We start from the raw sequence: 20,785 nt of genomic DNA on the forward strand, positions 1-20,785 counted from the left end.
TCAAGGGCAGTATATTATCGGTAGTCATTTCAATTATGTAAAAAATAAAAAATTTAAATTTAAATCTTTTTAAGTAAGAGAAATTTCAATAATTGATTTTATTATATAACGTGCAATGTGATTTTCGGCATAATAAAATTCTCGATAAATAAAAATATTTAATTAAATTATGTATATGACTTTTAAAATAAATTTATTGAATTTTTCGAACATAAATAATTGAATTTAATGCATGATATGCAAATAAAAAAACTAAATAAATCTGAATACAATCATATTAATGCAAGAATAATATATATTAGACATATTTCATGTTAGAAAAATATTTAATAGAATACACGTAAAGTTAGGGATGGACCGTTGGAGTGCCTAAAGGGCCATATTTATCTCAGCCACCATAATATGTGCCAAGTGGATTTCTATTTATCTTTTACTTGTATTATGTAATAAACGTTACAAACACGTGATTTTATAATTTGTATTTACAATTTTTTTTTAAAAGTTTTGCTATAAAAAAATTTAATTTTATCGTGTTTTGTTTCTTTCCATCATAAATAAATAAATATTTCTTCAGACATACTCATGAAATTCTTTGAAAACTTTTTTTTTTTTATCTCTTTTTTAAACATAAGATATTTCATTGGACTTGATTGAAAATGTGCTAATTTTCTAAGATTTTATTCAAAATGTAGAAAGTTATATGTATAAATAAATATGAAGATATCTTTTTTAATTATTCTGTTACATAATTTTTGTCTTAATTTTATTTTCACACAAATTAATAAAATTTAATTAATATAATTAAATAATAATATTTCTTTTATTTTTTCAATATATGGTTATATTAGTATTTCATTAAAATTAAATGATTCATATAAAGTTATTTTGAAAATTAATAATTACAATCAAATATTTAATTAAATATAAACTTTTTAAGAGATTATATATTGATATTTTAATTTTCTTTATATCTAAATTTAATTAATATGAATATGATAATTTAATTATGATATTTATTAATAAAATATATATTAAATAAGGATAAAATAATAAATTTTGAATACTATTTATTTCTTAAAAGAAAATTTGAGAAATATTTAAAATAAACGAAGAAGGAAAATATAACAATAATTATGAGATAAAAAAATATTTTTTAATAAAAAAAAGAGTCAGTATCAATCAAGACGCAGGCACTTTACATTACATGTGCCTAATAAAATACATAATAATGCAGAAATAATGACACAATTAAAACGTCACCCACTAACCCACACAGGGCGTGACAAAACAAAACAAGAAAAGCCCAACTGCCGTTGACGCTCAAAAACGCTGTTTTCCAATTATCGAAGTCTCCGTTTCCCAACTATAAAACCTCCATTTCCCAATTCAAAAACTACCCATTACCCATTTCTCTCCTCCTCTCTCGAACCTCTGTTTTCTGTTTACCCATTGCAATTATGCAACAAGCAATCCCTTACAAGTCATGGCTGCCCTTGTACACCACTTCACCACCAATTGGCGTTTTTGGCACTAATAAAGGTAAAGAATTTTTAAAAGGGTCGAGAAATATGGCCAATTTGGTTCAAGAAAATGCAATTATAGTGTTTGCCAGGCGTGGATGCTGTATGAGCCATGTAGTGAAAAGGTTGCTATTAGGGCTTGGAGTGAACCCACCAATTTATGAAATTGATGAAGATGATGAAGCTGGTGTTTTGCAAGAACTGGAGATTATTGTTGGTGGTGGTAATAGTGGTGCGGATGATGATAAAAAGGTTTTGTTTCCTGCTGTTTTTATTGGCGGAAGATTGTTTGGAGGATTGGATAGGCTTATGGCTACTCATATTTCAGGAGAATTAGTGCCTATATTGAAAGAAGCTGGAGCATTATGGCTTTGATTGTTGCAAGTTTTGTTCTTATTTCTAACTTCTTATTGCTGCAATTTAATTCAACAAAAAATGTAAAAGATTAAATTTTTAGGTTTAGAATTGAGATTGTAATTTTGTTAGAAGGAAAGGAATACAATTTTTTTTATGGAAAGTTGAAGACTTTGTTTCTTGATCGACTTTTGGTATTTAAACAATAGTATTCACAGCTGTTTACAGTTGTTAAAGAAGAGACAAACTTCATTGGCATCACATGGAAAACCTTATGTTATGTTAAAAGCATTTCTTAAGAGACTACCTAACATTTTTTTTTTTTAATTTATTAAATAATAAGGTGGCTTTCAGTTCTTTCATTTCACTCAGCATTAACAGCTAGTGGCTAAGAAATTAATTCTTTACAGAAATTATTGAAATAAGAATGAATTTTACTTACAGTTGCTAATCAACCCAAAAGAAATAATAAATGGAGTTGAGAACCATGAAGGAACTCAGCGCTTGGACTCTGAATCTTTAACTTTTAACTTTTGAGTTCGAACCTCCACTTTAATAACGGCAAAAGAGCGTGTATATATATATATATATATATGTATATATAGACACACACACACACACACACTTGTATAGCATTGAAACACAACAGATAAGGATACATGCGTGAGGTTTTTTTAGCTTAGAAGTAATCAAAGTGTATCTAACCATGAATCAAAATCATCCAAAACTATAGACTTTGTGACAGGCTGGGAGGAAGAAGAAGATTTGATTTCATTATGGGTAACTGTCACTTTCCCCAGCTGACATGAGCTGTTTTGGTTTGACAAATTAGTCGTTTCGTCAAGCAAACCATCAAGAACATCATCTAGTTTGGCAGCAACAGCTGTTGTTTCCAAAGAAGTTGAGCTAGAGGTGTTTCTAGTGAATTGTGGCATAACTACAGGAGCTTCCTTTTGGGACACAGGAAAACTACTGGACTTCAAGCCAGCAGAAGAATCAAGAAAATTGGTCTCACTAAATGAGTCGAGAAGCATATCCAGTTCTGCCTCCGCAGCTGCTGCCTCAAACGTGGATAGTTTCTTCTTGGAGTCTGCTTGGGACTTCTGACTCTTGCTTTCACTGAATTTGCTATCTCGACTTGAATACTGATCGCCCTTAGCCTGGTTTAATCTATCCAATCCTTGATTAGGTGAAATGAGGTTTGAATATCTGTTAGCAGTGGATTCTGATGATATAACCTCAGTATTTTTGTTGGCAACCTTATTCTTCCCGGAAATATCTCTGAATGCCAATCTTTCAGCGACCATTGAGGTTGCTTCAGTTTCACTTGTTTGCATTTGGTCTGATTCCGGGCCGCAGCTTGCCTTTGATCTATTGTCAGTCTGTCAAGTAAGCCGTGTTACGTTCAGCATGAGAAACAGAAATCAAGATGATAGACATGCAATTGCAGACAGTACCTTACAAACTGATATGCAAGAGGAAATATTCTTGAGTGCAAAAAACTATTTCAGGGTGATACTTTTAGGTCTAAACATTAGCAAATAATTGTCAATTCTGACTTCTGCAAGTATCACAGGATCCAAAATATTTTAGTGTTTGTGACATCCTAGCCAGCTTACTACTAATAATCTAATACACAGTAGGGGATGTTGAAAGCACTCTCAAAGAGGTTTTAGTTCCTACAATCAATCACATCAAAATTGTCAAAGTGGCTAAACTAGTTAGAAGCTTATTCTAAGATCTTCGGACTGGAGAAAACTAAACTCAACTATCAGTACATTTGGCATTTAAGTTGATGAATGCTTTTTACGAAAGAAATTTTCTTCAGATGCTGCAGCAAAAACAATCTGAAATTATTGTTTAGTTTTACAGAGTTCTAATGTCTGAAATATGTAAAATTTACCCTAAAATAAATTTTAATCACATATACTCAGCATATTCAATTGGTGCTCATATTCAATCTAGTTTGGGATCAGGTATATACATCACTTCCATAACATTGGACTATTTAGCCTAAAAATAAAAGTAGCATAAACTCTTAGAAAATATTCACCAATCAAATTCGTATGTGAAGCGTACCAGCTCTGGTGGTAGTAAGTCTTCTTCAATATAGAGCCTCTTTGAAATGTCTACTTTTGCAAGTTGTTCAGCAAGAGCATTCAAATTCAGAGAGAAAAATGATGCCTGGTTGAAAAACATTCAGCAGAAAATCACACAGAGAAGATAGTTAAATAAGCCAAGACAAGGAATAAAAATTGAAAGAAGAGAGAAAAAAAGAGGAAAAGAGCCCACAAAATAGTTATAGGAACAATAGCACTGACATAATGATAAATGCCTAACACTCCAGATCACTGCTTTAAATTCAACAAAAGATGCTTCGCATGTTTCTCATAAATCTTTAAACCAACAGAAATTCCATTTTGTTAACATCAAAGTCAGTAAGCAAAACCTCTTTATAAATATTCTAAGAAAGGTCTAAACTCGAAACTAAATATCAGAACTTCCAAATGAATTAGGATTCCATCCTCACCTTCTCTCCTTTGTTGGAGAAAGGAAGTGTAGACATAGTCCATATCAACGAGAATACATCAAATATTATTTTCACTTTTTCCAGGTAGCTACACTTATAACTGGTCAAGTTCAGCATAACATTAACTAGACTTGCAAAATTCTAATGCAATCCAGAGTTGAGCATAAGGTTTGGGTAATATACTAAAGTTCCATCCAAAAGTGATAATTTCATTTTTAAAACAAACTACAAAACAAACATAAATTGGGCTCAAGATAAGATAGTATTTCATCCAGGACTCGATGGTGTCATCCACCCAGGGTAAACCCCAGCTTTCATTTGCTTGAAACTAGAGACGTACGTTATCACATTGGCATCTTATATCTAACCTATCTAGCAGGGGGAACAATGGAAGAATATAATTGTCCACAATTACTAGCATAGTAAGGACATATACTTCAAAATTCTGAATCATTAAATTTCTTTGTTTCTCTTCTTTATCATATATTATTGTCATTATAAAGGGAATAAAGCAGTCAATTACCTCAGGGATTGCAGTTGTTTCATCCTCTACAACAAAATTATCATCTCCAGTCCATGACAAAATGCCCTCTCCCCTGACTGAGAGCATTGACCTTACTCCGAGTTCAAAGTCCCCTGTCACATACACACCAACTTAGGTGAGACTTATAGTAGAAATAGATTATAATGAAGCGCAGTATGTGATATTGGGGTGTGTGTATTCCTACAAAGTCATAAGAACAACCACCATAACTTTCTTTCCAGATCACTCCACCATTACATTAAAATGAAATTAGCATGTGCATATGATTTCTCCGCCGCACATACAGTAACTAAACAATATAACTTAAGCATACTTCTATAACTAATGAAGCAGAAAGCGTCAAGGAAAAACAATTACCAGGCAAAATGTCGTCCATTGAAGGGAAAGTATCCAGGCAAACATTTGACTGGCATTGAGACTGAGCTTCAGCAATCAGGTGACGAAAGTCTGCACCTTTACTCTTGGGCAGAATAACATCAGAGGCTTTACTTATACTATCCCCAGATGGGACTTCAGAATCTGAATCAAACTCTTCCTCATAACGATCCCAATTCGCTGGAAGACCAGACTGGCGAGCTTTCTCTTTTGTTTGCTTCCCCAATGCTTTATTTCCACCTCCAGCATTATTTGCACCTCCAGAAGGAGCTTTTGATTTTAAACTAGAATGAGAAGGCTTTTTGCTATGGTGTAGTGAGTGAGCCCTCTTAGATTTTGCTAATGCTTTTGCGTCCATTATTCAACACACTAATTCAAATATCTATCTCATTGCCATTCCAAATTTAATTCCCCACTGCAACAACACAGACAATTCAAAATTAACGTAGAAATTTAATTCATCACCTAAATTTTAAAAGACCCATTAAAGGATTTTCAAAATCATGTGCAAATGTATCAACCGAATGAAGAAAGTATCAAACTTTCCTCTTTGGCGAACAAAATCAATCTAACCCAGTAAAACGACAGGCAAATACGAATGGATTAACTTATTTAGGATATATTTGCTCAAGGAAAACAGAAAAGAAACAGTTAGCAAGTAAATTCTAGAAAGATACCTGGATCCTTTGGAGACTTCCTTCTACTTTGAGAATACTTTGTCTGGTTTATGGGCAATCTTCGCGAACGTTGAAAGACAACGCGAAACTCTGTCGTTTAAGCAGCGAGTCTGGGTCGGGTGTTGGTACATGGTGCCCTTTTCACTTGCGGCCCAAATTAAAATGGGCTGATCCTTTCTTACTATTCCATTCATCGCTGGGCTCATTTGTTTGCGGCTTATAACAAAGCTTCGACCAATACGAACGACAAGTCGGCAAATTGCTAGGCGCTTGGAGGACTGTCGTTCACAGAAGATATACGGTACGTAGCTTATTCTTGAAGGAGTTATGAAACACACTTACATTATTTATTAATTTAATTATTTTATCAAAACTTTAGTTATTAACAAGGTGAAAAAACAATTCCTATAAAATAAAAAAATTTCATCTTAATTTAGCTTCCTTTCATTTTTGGGATTGAAATTAAAAATTGTGATGAGGATGAAGAAAAGTTCTTGAAAATAAATTAACACATACTAGTTTTTTTTTTTTTTTTCGAAAAATAACACATACTATTTTTATATACTCTATTTATCATCTGAGTACATACAACATACTCCCTCCATTTTCAAATACTTACTACATTTGAGTATTTCACGTCCTTTAAAAAAATTATTCAATTTATTTAAGTTATAATAAATTATTGAGAAATTTAAGCATTCACTATTGGTCATATACAAAGGGTAAAAACGAAAAGATTAAATTATTATTTATTAAATCCATAAATGTAATGAATATTTAAAAATATAGTAATTTTTTAAATGTGATAAGTATTTGAAAACGGAGAAAATAATAATATACAGTGATGAGAGTGGGAGAAGCATGGGTAATGGATGCTACATTATATGGCAACTATATATGTATATTTATGTATGTATATGTAAAGAAGACTTATAGCTTGCAAAAAACATAAAAGTTAAATCATTTAAATTTGCTTTTTTAATTTGTTGGTTGGTAAAGTTAACTTATGATGAGAGAAAGCAATTGATCAGTTGATTGATTTGAATCTTTAGGACTAATATTTTCTTTTTTTGCAATCACAAGTGCCTAAACTGTGCATATTAGGCCTTTTATGAACACACATTTATGGTTTAAATTTTATTCTATTTCTATATTTCTTTTTCTTCCTTTTTTTTTATAAATTAATATAATATAATACATATGTTGATATAACGTTAAACCAACATTAAATTGGATATTTTTAAAGATTAAAAAGATTACACTTTTTCTTTTTTTTTTTTTTTTTTCTAATGATTGTATGCTTTTCTTCTCAAAATAATGATTCTAACTGTATTGACAAACCAAGTAGAAGAGAAATTACCCTCTTTTTGAATTAATGTTTTGAATTAGCTTAGATAGTGAATATGCTTTGAACAATTTCTTGTCTTTTCTTAATTTCTTTCCCCCTTTTAATGTAAATGTAACCATGTATGCAATAATTATATCAATCATTAAGATGGATATAATCACCATTTCAATTTCTTAATTAATTTATCTATATATATATTAAACATTTAAATTCTTTTTCTTAGTGGAATTTCAGTGCTCATCAAAAAAACTTGATGGAGACCCAATTAGTTAATTTGTTTATTCTCAATACATATATATATATATAATTAATTATGTTTATGTTTAGGCATTATATGGTGTCTTTCTTCTCTCTCTCAAACTCACACATACATACATACATATATATATAAATAAAATAAAGGTGATGAATCAAGAATGGTTTACTAGTTTTTCCCTTTTAAGAAAACATGTAGGGACATTTAATTCCAATGGTGGGTGCTTTATTAAATTTGCTTTCCAAGCCAAAAAGAGAATCTTTAATCTTCTTATATATGGTATTTTGAATGAGTACATTATCATTTGGTTGATTGAGCATGTCTATAGTGGTGGTCTCTTTCAATGTTTTTTAGATATATATATATATATAAATTGTCATTAAACTATTAATTAATAATTAATTTTTTAAAAATTTGACCAAAAAGTTACATGAAAGAGAGATAGATAGATAGGGTTAAAAATGAGTTGGTCAAATTATATATATTTACAAGTGAAAACAAATTGCCACTAGGTGACATTTACATGCTTTAGTCTCTTCTTGTAATGAGTTGTATTAGTGTTTGAAGTTTGAATGGTTGAGGAAAAATTGATTTGTCTTCTTCGATATCTAAAATTCTTAGATACTTGCACTATGGCATTAGGAGACGAAAATGGTGCTCCTTTTTTTGCTAGACAAGTTGTCTTCCATCTTCACCACCTTCATATATATTCACTCACCTAGGTCTAGGTGGAAATAAAAGATCTTGTCTACCCACTTTTTCTTTTTTCACCATCACTACATAAATTTGGACTAGAAAAGAATAAGAAAAATCAAGATTTTATCAACCCTAAATCAATTTATAATCTTTACGGTTTTGAACATCACTTTGTAATTACTATTTGGTATTTTCTTCCATCAATTACCCAAATCTATGTCGTTTATATATCAACATATTGTGGTTTCAAGAGAAGAGGCGCAAAAGAAGAGATCCTATGAATCTGTTGTATAAAATTAATTGTTTTGATAGACGTTAGCTGTTTTAGTAGCTTTTTATAAAACGGTAAAAGCTAAATAAACTTTACGTGAGTTAATTTTTTATAATTAAAACGATATCTTAACCTTTGAAAATCAATTCAAATATTATATTACTGAATGCTATAAAAAACACCATTTGGCATTTTGATCTCCTTAAAAAAGTATTACCGAACACAATCTATATGACAAAGTGAGTGCAAAGAGATTGACATATCCACAGAATCGATATACAAAAGTGTGATATTAAAATTTATTGTTGTAATTAGTTTTAGCATATTATTTGTTTTTATGCAAAGAGAATTATATAGCTTTGTGATTGCATAAAAGTAATATTTTTTGTAAAATAAATAAAAAAATAGATAATTATATACATAAGTTTAATGTAAATTAATTAGTAAGTTAATTTATTAAATTAAATTTTTTAACATTTGGTATGTACATAAACAATATCTTCAAAGAATATTCACTTCCCACTTTTTTATGTGTTTAAAGCTGATTGGATTAGATTTAATGAGCCCTCCACTGTTAGGACATGTGTAATACAAATAAGAAAAGAAAGTCATAAAAGAAAAAGAAAGAGAAAAAAAATAATAATAAAAGATAAATAACATGGTTTGCAAAAAGGCATATATTCTCTAAATTTTTGATATAGCCACGGCATGTGGTTTCTGTAGGATCTAGATCCAAAATCTGTTCTCCCTTTTGGGATATTTTGTTCAGATAAAAAAAAAAAAAAAAAACCCATTAAATTCTCATTCTTACCTTAGAAAAAACTTCAATTTTCAATATTTTTCTCAAAAAAAAAAAAATCTAATATATATGTAATTGCATATCCTATTGAATTATTCAAAGTAAATAGAAAATTAAATTAACCCATCTTCATGGTAAATTGAAAGATCTTAATGGTAATTAATTAAAGGAATGAATATTATTATTATATATAGGAATGGTATAAACATCCATCTCATCACATGACTAGGTTTTCAAGGGAGTTTATAATTAAGGAATTGGGACTTGTCCATCTCTTGAAATTACAAAACAAAACTTGTGAGGATTTCTTTGAATTGCACAAACAATAATTAATTAATTAATTAATTAATAATTAATTAATTAAACCAGTCTATCCTCCCTTCATTTCAAAGTTTAAAAAGACAAGCAAAGAAACAAACATACTCTTGGTGACAACATTTTGCTTTTCCCTAAACCCTAATTCTATTTCAAATGCCTATATAAAGTGTAAATATACATATTTTTGAATTGAATATATAGCTAATTAATTCTGATTTTCCTTTTTAATACACACACACATTATATACACTAATCCTTTCTAATTAACTTTATAAAACTTTTTTTTAACCATCCGGTGTCCGGATCCCACTAGCCTAACTAATTTGGATTCGTGTTAGGCAGGCCCACAAAGGGGCAAAGCGCTCTCTCCCGAGCATTTAAATGGGCTTCATACTCTAGGGTTCGAACTCGAGATATCTAGTTAAGGAAAAAGAAATCTATGTCATCTCATCTCACCTATCGGAGATCATGCATTTTTTTTTAGAGAGAGTAAATTAATTGATTAATTAATTAACTTTAATAAATATGTGGGGTTTGCACAAGAATCCCATAAGACCTTGAAAGTTGAAGCCCTAGAGAGAGGTGTTGGAGAAGGAGAGAATATTCTGAAGCAGCCACAGTTCAACAGCTAAATTCCAAACATAAATACTAAACAAACTTAGAAAGCTAAAACATGATTAGATTATGATTAAGGTTAGCAGGAAAAGTCAGCCCACAAGGAGACGACTGCTCATACTTCCAAAAATTCACTGCCTTTGTCAGCTCTCTGTCTTTTAACATGTTCCCTATTCTATTCTATACCTTAATTATCTTTGCTAATCTCAGTAATTAATACTTAATTAGTTAACCAAAGTTTAATTTTATATCAATATATTGAGACCATAGCAGCTAGCTAGCTTTAGGGCATCCCAAATATAATTTTGCTTCACAGCTTCAAGACTATGTCTTAATTAATACATTTAAAGCATCTATTTATTAATTAATTGAACAAAACCCAGTTCATTTTTTCTTTTTTATAATAAAAAACCCATCAATTATGTGCTATTAAATAATTTTAAAGTCATAACAAAATAAAAAAAAAAGTTGTAAATCACCTTTACATTTACTAATTAAAGAAAAGCAAAACATAAATAATTTTATGAAAATCATTAAACGATAGAATTATAATAATGCTACCTAATTTATTAACAAAATATTTAAGCCAATATCCATAATAATAATAATAATAAAATAAATCAAGAAATCAAGAAAAATAGTAAAATAGGCAACAATAATAGAAGGGCAAGTGGTAAGAAACATAAATACATATTGAAGCAATGGCCCTACTGTCATTAGGACGATTATTCCCTTTTATGTGTTACTTTCGTCGTTTCCCTTGGATTTTACCTTCCTTGACAGTTGGGCACGTGCATGGAAGATTTAATTAAATCCAACAAAAATAATTAATCAAAGAAATAATTCAAACCATCAAAATTAAAATAGCTATGGATGGTCTGTGATTAATATATATATATATTTTTTTTTTATTAGCAAATAATAAAAATAGCATCAATCTTGTTTGGAAAAAAACTTAGCTATAGCTTTAAATTTTGACTAAGGAAGAAATCGATGAATTGATAAAAGATTTTTATGACTTTCGTGGAAAATGAGGTTAAAAGAAAGGGATTGTGAGTGGACGGAGTGTATGTCTCAAGCCAGTCTCACTCAAACTCAGACAACTTAACTTCTCTTTTTTGACAAAAACCAACATATACATAAATCCATGCCATTGCTTTTTCATATGACCACCGCTACAATACAATTCTTAATCAAATTTTCTTTTAATCAATTAATTAATCACATCTTCAAAAACATATATAAAAGAAATTTCAAGTTCAAACATTAAAAAAAAAGGAAAAATTTCATATCCTAATTACTATTAAAAACTTAATTGTTGTTATTAAAACATTATCAAATCGATGATTCCCATTAAAAATTTGATCGTCGGGTCGTGTTAATTCCATACGTATCTGTTTCAAATCGTCAATTAATTTATATGACTATCAAAGACAATATTATAATTCTACCTCTTCCAAAGTAGCATCTCACTAATGGTTCCAACCCTCGGTATTTGATTTGATTACTCGCTTGTTATGGTTTAATGGTTACTTGCAATTAATTAAATTGAACCAAAGAAAACAATCCAATCTACCTACTAGCTAGACACATGCTTTTGTGCTTATATATGTGTGTGTGTATATATATATAGGATATAAACTCATATGCAAAGCAAGATATAGATAGGATTACCATACAAATATTTGTGTGGATTCTTGAGTATATATAAAATTAATATATCAATTTGCATTTTAATTATGTTGAATGCATAATATTTTAATACATATGGGTAGATTTGGAAGCTAGGGAGATATTTTTCATTAGAAAAATAGGAGAACAAAAAAGCAAACAAATAATGGGATAATCATTCCAAATAGAAAAGGCATAGAGACTATCTTTCCTTTCCCCAACCTCATCATATGTGTCATCATGCACCTTTGGTTTTTGCCCTTCAAGTACCTATAGATACTAGCTATTAGTATTTCTCTCTCTCTTCTTCTTCCACCTTTAACTTTTCACCACCTCTCCCCAAAATATTTTTTTCCATTATTCTATTCCACCTTAGCCAAAAAGCAAACTACACTTAAAATGACTGCACCATATTAGAAAGAGAAAGCCTCTAGTCAAGATAGAGATCAAACATCTTGCATATATCTGCTTATGTTGTTAGGGTTGAGAAACCCTCTCCCTAAAGAAAGTATCTATTTTCCTTTTCTTTTAGGTTTTCTCTTAATTACAATTCAAAGATTAATATAAACTCTCTTTGATGATACTTTCTTTCTTTCTCTTCTTGATTTGTACAAGATTGAGCCAAGCGAACTGAGAAAACAAATAAGAACAAGAAAATATTAGAAACCTTTGATATATTTTAGAGAAGATCATGTCTGCAGAAGAAGCAATCTCAAGTATCAGTAATGGTTTTGCTAATCCAAACCCAGTTAGTGGATCTAATCCTCCTCCTCCAATAAAGAAGAAAAGAAATCTTCCAGGAACACCAGGCAAGATAATTATAAGCTAGCTAGAGCTTTATGATTAATTTATAATGTTCTTCTTTATTTTATTTTGTTAATTTAGAAGTAATCTTACGAACTGTAGCTTCTTTTTAATTGATTTGTTGAATATAACTCTGTTCTTCTATTTCTTTTCTCTCTCTAGCTAGCTTTTATAGATGGTGATGATCATGAGTATATTCAAAGTTATATATACTTACTCATTTTTATTAAGATCTTTTTAAAAATTTAATGGGATATACTGATTCTTTATTCATATATGCAGATCCTGAAGCAGAAGTTATAGCTTTATCACCAAAAACTCTAATGGCTACAAACAGATTCTTATGTGAAATATGTGGAAAAGGGTTTCAAAGAGATCAAAATCTGCAGCTTCATCGACGGGGTCATAACCTGCCATGGAAGCTAAAGCAAAGGACTACTAAAGAAGCAAGAAAGCGCGTATACGTCTGCCCTGAAAAGTCTTGTGTCCATCACCATCCCTCTAGGGCTCTTGGAGATTTAACTGGCATTAAAAAGCACTTTTGCAGAAAGCACGGTGAGAAGAAGTGGAAGTGTGAGAAGTGTTCAAAGAGATACGCTGTTCAGTCTGATTGGAAAGCACACTCCAAAACCTGTGGTACTAGAGAGTATAAATGTGACTGTGGAACTCTTTTTTCGCGGTACGTATATACATGAACACACACATATATATATACCCATGATTTTAATTTTCGAGAATTTAACCAATTCTTTAGCAAAGTCCAAAATATCAAAGAAGATGATAATTAGAGATGTATAGCATAATTAAATTAATTAGTACAGTGTAGAGAGCTAGAAAATAAAGCATGAAAGTGATTCTTGTGGTTGTAATACGTTTGTCTGTTTGATAGTTGATAGAGCTATAGAGCATTACTTTTCAAGAAACAATAGAACAACTCAACGAAAGAAATCAAGAAAGTGATTTTTGTGGTTGTGATATCTTTGTCTGCGCACCGCCCTCCCTCTTTCTCTCACTGTGTTCTCGAGAAAAAGAGAAAAAGGAGATATAATGAAGACAAGGAAATAGGTGTAGAAGACAATATTGTTAATTTCCATAAATTTTCTAAATATTTCTTACACATAGACAAAGATTGAGTATTTGGTTTACCTTTTATGACCTATGTATGCCTAGCTACTAATTTTGTTCTTATAGTAATAAGAATTTCTAAGATTAGTTGATTAATTTTGTTAATTAAATAATTTTAAATGTTTTAAACTTTTCTTTGAGCAGGAGGGATAGTTTCATCACTCATAGGGCATTTTGTGATGCCTTAGCAGAAGAAACTGCAAGAGTAAATGCAGCAACAAGCATAAACAGCTTAGCAGCTTCAACAAATTTCAACTATCATCTAATGGGAGCACCAATAGGGCCTAATAACATGGCACAACATTTCTCTTCTATTTTCAAGCCAATCTCAAGTTCTAATGACCAACAAACAATTGATCAAACAAGAAGAGGACTTCCCTTATGGGTAAGCCAAGGACCTCAAGGCCATGAAGCAATAATCAATAATAGTATCCAAGAAATTCACCGTCAACTTGGGTCTTTAACTTCATCAGGAACAATATTTGGTCAAGACCCACTTGTTTCATCCTCAGATCAGTATCATCAGATAAATTGGCCAAAAATTTTTGGAAACAATAAGCAAATTTCTTCAAATAATGTTCATCAAGAAGAGCTGACAAGCACTACTTCACTTCCATTAAACGAAGCTGCAGTTCAACTAGCAAGTGTTCCTTCTTTATATAGCGGCCAACAACAACAAACCCATCAAACCACTACTACTGCAGCAGCAAATATGTCTGCAACAGCTTTACTGCAAAAAGCTGCTCAAATTGGTGCAACTTCAACTGACCCATCATTTCTTGGAAGTTTTGGGTTAAAATGCAGTAGTAACGGTCAAATTCAAGAAGGGAACAAGTTTTGTGGATTGTATGGTGCTAATAATCTCGATCTTGATCTTGTTCTTGATCATCAAATGCAAATGTTTCCGGCAACAAAACGGCAAAAAGTAATGCAGAATGAACCAGAAAGCACTGTCGTCGGAGGAGGAGGAGGGCAAACAAGAGATTTTCTTGGTGTTGGTGTACAACAAGCCATATGCCACCCATCACCAATGAATGGATGGATTTGATATGAAATGAGGAATATTTCTCATGGGTAGCATGTTTTTATTTCTTTTACTTTTTTTTTTTTTTTTTTAATTTTTAATTTGACTCGATTGGAATTTCAACTTGCAACCTTTGTAACAGCACCGAGTCAAAAACTCATTATTTTTTTAATAGAAATTAGTTAATTTTAGAATTCTATATACTATAATAAAGTGGAGAGATTTTAGAATTGGGAAACTTTACAGAGAGGAAAAGGTAATGGGCTTAAAGGTTAATTTATGCATAGATAACCATGAAGAGAGGTGGAAGGACGGAAGGAGGAGATCCATGCATATTCCTGTTGAGTACCGAAAGCTGATTCCTTTAAAAAATGGTGGCTTTTTATTGTTTTGGATAAAAGAGGGAAGGTAAGTAGCTAGTGGGGGCAAATTATGAGTACCTTTTGAACTCCATTATTGCATTTGTTTCATCTCTGTGGTGGTAGTTGTCTTGTCGAACAAGAACTTGGAAAAGAGAGAGAGATCAGTAGCATTGGGCAAAAAGCATCATATATATAAAATTCTACTATCAACCCTATTGTTTAAGATAAACTAACATAGCTTTTTTACGAGCATATCTTGCATAATTAATTTTATTATAACAAGTGTGCCCTAGCTAATGCATAAAATTGTCCCATCCTTATATAAGATTTTGTTCTCATAGAAACTCCCAAATTTTCAAGATCCATTATATACCTTTTGAAATTGTAATTTTTAATAATAATAATCTTACGCCTTTGAAATTGAGAGATGTAATTTTTAATAACAATCTTTAAATATCGATCATTGCTCTTGAACGTGCTTATTCATAACAAAAATTGTAAATTTAAATCCACGGTAAATCTTTTAAAAGTTATAATGATAATTCAAAATTTAATCTTTTTCTTTAATACTTAAGATCTAGTTCCACCTATGACTTTATTATATGTTTAGACAAATATAACCAGGGTTTATTATTGGTAAAAATTGAAACATAATAAAGTACATGGTATTCCGACATGAAAAAGAGCAACAAAGATCAAAAGAAAAAGAAATAAAGAGAAAAGAGAGCTATATTCTTTTGCATTACCCAGTCTCTTTGATCTTGTAAACCTTTTATTGATACGATTGATTGGATTTTAATTTGCTTTGTGTATCATACAAGTTAAGCAATGAATGCACATCAGAAAAATTTATATGCCCAGTACTTTCTCACCTCCAAATTTTAGCTTTTGATACATATATTTAATTTTTATTTTCAAAGTAGAACAAATTTATTTAAAAAAAAACAAAAGATCACCTATATATGGCCATGAAGCATAATGCATTTTGTGTGCATGCATGTGTTGGTGTTAGGCTTTTGAACTAGTGCCAAAAAACATAGTGGGATTTTCAGACCCGGCAAAATTCTTTTAGGTGGACCCTTTGGGAAAGAAAATAAAAAATTGAAAAGGGTTTTATTTTCTGGCTTATTTTCAAGCAAGAAAATATGTAGATGAGATGATGATATGATCATGATGCATATTCTTCGTATTGTGACATAATCTCTGTCCCACACCCACATTCTTTAAATTTCACATCCATCTTCATTATTTTTTTATCTACTTTTTCTAATTTAAAATTTGGTTAATAATTATTTTATTGTTTGGAGTGTAGTAGAAATTTTTGATTACCAACAACCCAAATGTGACAAAATGATATATAAATTTATTAAAAAAGAATAAACAAATATTATGGCAAGATGATTGAAATGATTTTAAAAATTACAATTAGCCTAGAGTTTAAACTCTACCATTGCTAATAATTTTTTTTTATAATAAATTAGAGTAGGGGACTCGAGATTTAAGGCCTGAGAATGGAAAGACAGAGTACAAAAGATTTCATTAACAATGATTAAATAAAAATAAAATTGGAGGGGCATGGCAAGAAAATATACATGTTCTTACAAAACTTTGTTACACAAGTTTTCTTACAAGCTTCTTCGCCCTTTTAATGAGCTCCTAGAAGTCTGGAGCCCAATTTCACAGTCTCAAGCCCAATTACATCAATAGGCATGGATCCAAGCCCAAGTCCATCAATTGTTCTCTTAAACCCTACGCTAATCGGAGCTAGCAAAGCAACACTGTAACAGAAAATGAAATTTACAGACTCACCGACGATTGATCTTCCGATACGAGACAAGATTCTCTCTATCCAACAAGACAATGGCTCCATGCATGTCGGCACCTCCGTTTGGCCCTGCTCTCTTGTTCTCGCCAAATTCGCCGAACGCTGGACCCCACCTATCACCGGTTCATCCACCACAAACCGTTATTCCGCCCTGCTCGACTTCCACTCCAAGCCCCGCCGCGCAATCGAGGTCGGCGTTGGCTGCGGAGCTGCTAGCATGGCTTTTTACCTACTAGGTCTTTCTGATATTATCCTCACCGACATTGCTCCGGTCATGCCAGCATTGAAGCACAACCTCAAGCGGAATAAACAAGTCCTAGGAAAGATGTTGAAGACCTCGATCCTCTATTGGAACAATCAGGATCAAATCAAGGCCTTGAATCCGCCGTTTGATATTGTGATTGCAGCGGATGTAGTTTATATTGAGGAGTCCGTAGGGCACCTCGTAGGAGCTATGCAAGCGCTGGTGGCGGATGATGGAGTCATTTTGTTAGGGTATCAAGTGAGGTCGCCGGAGGCGGATAAGAAGTTTTGGGAAATTTGTGGAGATGTTTTTGAGATCGAGAAGGTTCCGCATGAGGATTTGCATCCAGATTATGCATATGAAGAGACTGATGTGTATGTATTTCGCAAGAAGAAGACGTAGCTATACATATTTTGGTAATTCTTGTGCTTGTTTCCATTTGTACCTTTTCCTTGTTGACGTATTATAGTTGGAGAAGCGAGCATCTGAATTTGATGTTGTTGTGATTCTATAGTTGATTACTCTTGAAACTATATGCGAACATTGTAAAAAGTTTTGTTCTTGAAAAATAATTATATTTCTATTGTTGATCAACCTTGAAGTTGTACTGGAAAATTTTTAATTTTCTTCTTGATTTGAAGTATATTAATAAATTTAGCGTAAATTTAAAAACTTTGGTAGTAATAGCAGAAAGAGAAGCTTGTGTGTTTAGAGCAGAGTCAAGATAGAGTGGATAATTGCTGCATGATTGTTATTGCTTTGTAATTTTACCATGTGTGTTCGTGGGAATATTGAGTTGTCGATTCTGATTTTTGGAGAATGCTATTTAGATCATGTATTTGTTGGATGTCAAAAACATCATAAAATTATAGAAATTTGGTTTCAGATTTTAATTTGAGAATTGAGAAATAGTTAGAACTACTGAAAAATCATAACTTACAGGAAGCTCGAGTATCTATAGAAGTGTCTTAATTTTGAGATGGTTGATTTTCCAGAGGTAAAATGTCCTCCCTTCATCTTTGTGCTATGAAGGAAAAAATATTAATCAGGGGGGCACGATTCACATGGACGAGCTGCTTTTTTCTTAGGTCATGTTAGGCCTTGCAGCACTAGACCATTAGTGTATTATTTCTCAATAGGAAAACCTAGAAGTATAAGGGTTGAATTATTCAATTATTATTGTAATCAAATCAATGGATTCTTGATCTTCTAATGTAAGAGGAGAATTGTATCTTGCAAATAAGGCCAACCATTGTGGGCCAAACAATATTTAAACATCGGTTTTTCTATTTGTTGAGTGATGCCATCATTCCCTGCATGCATTCAATGATTTCATTGCAGAGTGAGGTAACATTTCAACAAGGTCAACTAATCTTGCCAAATCCCCCCTTCTCTTGGGTTATCTTTCTTTTACTTCAGAGCTCTTTTCTTGATTCCACTGTTATCTTTTGCTGTATGGGAAGATTAAAGATTAGCAAGAGCCCATGAGTAAGAATCTGAAATGTGAATATGTAAATCCTTTTTCTTCCTCAACAATGGATTTCTTGTTTGTTATTGTTGTTCGTTCAATGATTATGAGGTTTTCTAGGGCTCTAAATTGGGCTTGACATTTTACTTGAAACTGTTCATACATGTCCTGTGTTTTCTCAAATTAAATTTCTGTTCTGCTAGAAGTTTTTACAATGATCATAATAATTGTTCATCTTGCTACAAGCATCTGAAAATAATTTTTGTTGTTGATTTGTACTGGGCAAGTTGCCTTACATGTGTGCGTGTGTGGTGGGGGGGTTGGGTTCTTACACAAGTCGCGCATCGACTTCTTGCAAGTTTGGAGTGACGTGAGAAACGTCTGCATCACTGACTGAACCTTGTAATGTCTCTATGCACATTTTTGACGGAACAAACATATTGTGTGGGACCCATTTGGACTTGGGTACAGCCAAGCATTATGGACAATCACAGCTAGGTTAGTTGTTTAAGACCAAGAAGAGGCCCATGAAAATGAGGACTTGTCAAGTGCATGCATGTTACCAAATCTGGACTTAAGGGTGTGAAGTCCCAGAACTAGTAATGGAAATTGAAGACAAGTATGCGAACTAGAAGTGTCAAGATTATGATATACAGACACAAAGGAACTTGAAACTACCAACTAGTGAAACTTCTAGGTTGTATTCTTTATGTTACAAAATTACAAGCCTTCTTGCAACTTCTATCTACACAGGAAGGTCATAACTGACTGGCTCAGAAAGCCTTACTGCAATATGTTTGCTTCTGAACTATGAACTGCTAACGGAACTATATAAAAGACTTGCTTTTAACAATAAAACATTAACCTGCAACTTTCAAATTCTACAGTTTAAAGTCACTGTTTGTATCATTATTGGGGTTCACCGATTTGGCCAAGAGGCCGTGATTGTTCTGTCGCATGTTGACAGGAAATGTTAGACAAGTGTATAGCTCCTCTTCTGGAAACTTGCAGGTAGCGAGCCAACTATAAGTCGTGTTTTCAGATGACTGCGAGTTCGCACGACGATCATCAGATGTTGAGCCTGATAAGAGAGTTGTCGTGGATCGGTTTGATGCAAGTACTAGCATCTCTTGAGCCTTGTCGAGCTCACACTTCAGCATGAGAACTTCTTTCTGAAGCCTAATCTTTTCTGCTAATACATTACGTAGTTGTTCTTGAATGTTCTCGTATTCATGCTCTTTGGCTTCCATTTTGTGCCTTGCTCTTCTGTTCTGATACCAGATTGCAACTTGTATCGGAGGAAGTCCTAGTTGGTAGGCAAGGTCAAGCTTGAGGTCTGCATTGAGCTTCTGGTTGGGATAGAAGTTTGATTCCAAGATCTGAATTTGGTCTCTGGCGAGCCTTTTCTTGCTGGCTTTAGTAGGGTGGTGGCTTAGGGTTTGGGATTGATGGAAGTGGGAGTTCATTTTGTTTTGGTGCTTTAGGAAGAACCAAGTCCGCCTATTTTGTATATAGACAAGGAGCTTGAACCCTCTTTTATAGACGATTTTGTATCCTGCAGGCGCAAGTACATTTTTGGAATTTTCTCATGGGTGAAGATTGAGATGATGATTCAATTTTCACTCCAAACAGACCCATCATAAAAGTTCTTCTTACATATGTATTTGCATTGGAAATTATAAAGTTTGAACCTTTTTCCAATGCCCAAAAATTTAATTGTTAATTCAACTCTTATTCCGATAATTTTGACATTTTTTAACTTTTCAATATGAATGAAGAAAATAAATGAAATTACAGAGTAATTAACTAATTAGAGTTGAAATAAAATAATTAATATTTAGTATTATTCATGGAAATTTAATCATATAATAGCAAAAAGTTGACTAAAATACTCATTTGGAATTGATTCTTTTTCCTATAATATAATTGAATTGTTCATTATGGAAATGTTAAATCAAA

The 20,785-nt window shown here is 31.9% G+C and overlaps 5 protein-coding genes across 5 annotated transcripts; 3 read left to right on the forward strand and 2 right to left on the reverse strand.

The window, feature by feature from the left end:
• Window positions 1–1,377: 1,377 nt before the first annotated feature.
• On the forward strand, window positions 1,378–2,037 carry LOC105646877 (glutaredoxin-C9). The gene has a single exon (XM_012232812.4). The coding sequence runs from the start codon at window positions 1,458–1,460 to the stop codon at window positions 1,893–1,895; it is 438 nt and encodes a 145-aa protein (XP_012088202.1). The 5' UTR covers window positions 1,378–1,457; the 3' UTR covers window positions 1,896–2,037.
• Window positions 2,038–2,474: 437 nt separating this feature from the next.
• Window positions 2,475–6,112, reverse strand: LOC105646878 (phosphorelay protein). Its single transcript, XM_012232814.4, has 5 exons — window positions 6,001–6,112; window positions 5,306–5,738; window positions 4,928–5,040; window positions 3,954–4,058; window positions 2,475–3,256 (listed from the first exon to the last, which is right to left on the reverse strand). Exons 2-5 carry the CDS (start codon window positions 5,679–5,681, stop codon window positions 2,564–2,566), a joined length of 1,287 nt encoding a protein of 428 aa, XP_012088204.1. The 5' UTR covers window positions 5,682–5,738; window positions 6,001–6,112; the 3' UTR covers window positions 2,475–2,563.
• Window positions 6,113–12,274: 6,162 nt separating this feature from the next.
• NUC (C2H2-like zinc finger protein) lies at window positions 12,275–15,121 on the forward strand. The gene is made up of 3 exons (XM_089718651.1): window positions 12,275–12,783; window positions 13,061–13,457; window positions 14,048–15,121. Exons 1-3 carry the CDS (start codon window positions 12,666–12,668, stop codon window positions 14,949–14,951), a joined length of 1,419 nt encoding a protein of 472 aa, XP_089574777.1. The 5' UTR covers window positions 12,275–12,665; the 3' UTR covers window positions 14,952–15,121.
• Window positions 15,122–16,984: 1,863 nt separating this feature from the next.
• On the forward strand, window positions 16,985–17,952 carry LOC105646880 (S-adenosyl-L-methionine-dependent methyltransferases superfamily protein). The gene has a single exon (XM_012232816.4). It carries the CDS (start codon window positions 17,080–17,082, stop codon window positions 17,758–17,760), a length of 681 nt encoding a protein of 226 aa, XP_012088206.1. The 5' UTR covers window positions 16,985–17,079; the 3' UTR covers window positions 17,761–17,952.
• A 1,542-nt stretch (window positions 17,953–19,494) lies between these two features.
• On the reverse strand, window positions 19,495–20,499 carry LOC105646881 (homeobox-leucine zipper protein ATHB-52). The gene has a single exon (XM_012232817.4). It carries the CDS (start codon window positions 20,290–20,292, stop codon window positions 19,708–19,710), a length of 585 nt encoding a protein of 194 aa, XP_012088207.1. The 5' UTR covers window positions 20,293–20,499; the 3' UTR covers window positions 19,495–19,707.
• Window positions 20,500–20,785: the final 286 nt, after the last annotated feature.

The sequence above is a fragment of the Jatropha curcas genome, chromosome 3 (genome assembly GCF_041381405.1).
Source record: "Jatropha curcas cultivar XTBG-Jc1 chromosome 3, XTBG_Jcur_1.0, whole genome shotgun sequence".
Classification (NCBI taxonomy): Eukaryota; Viridiplantae; Streptophyta; class Magnoliopsida; order Malpighiales; family Euphorbiaceae; genus Jatropha; species Jatropha curcas.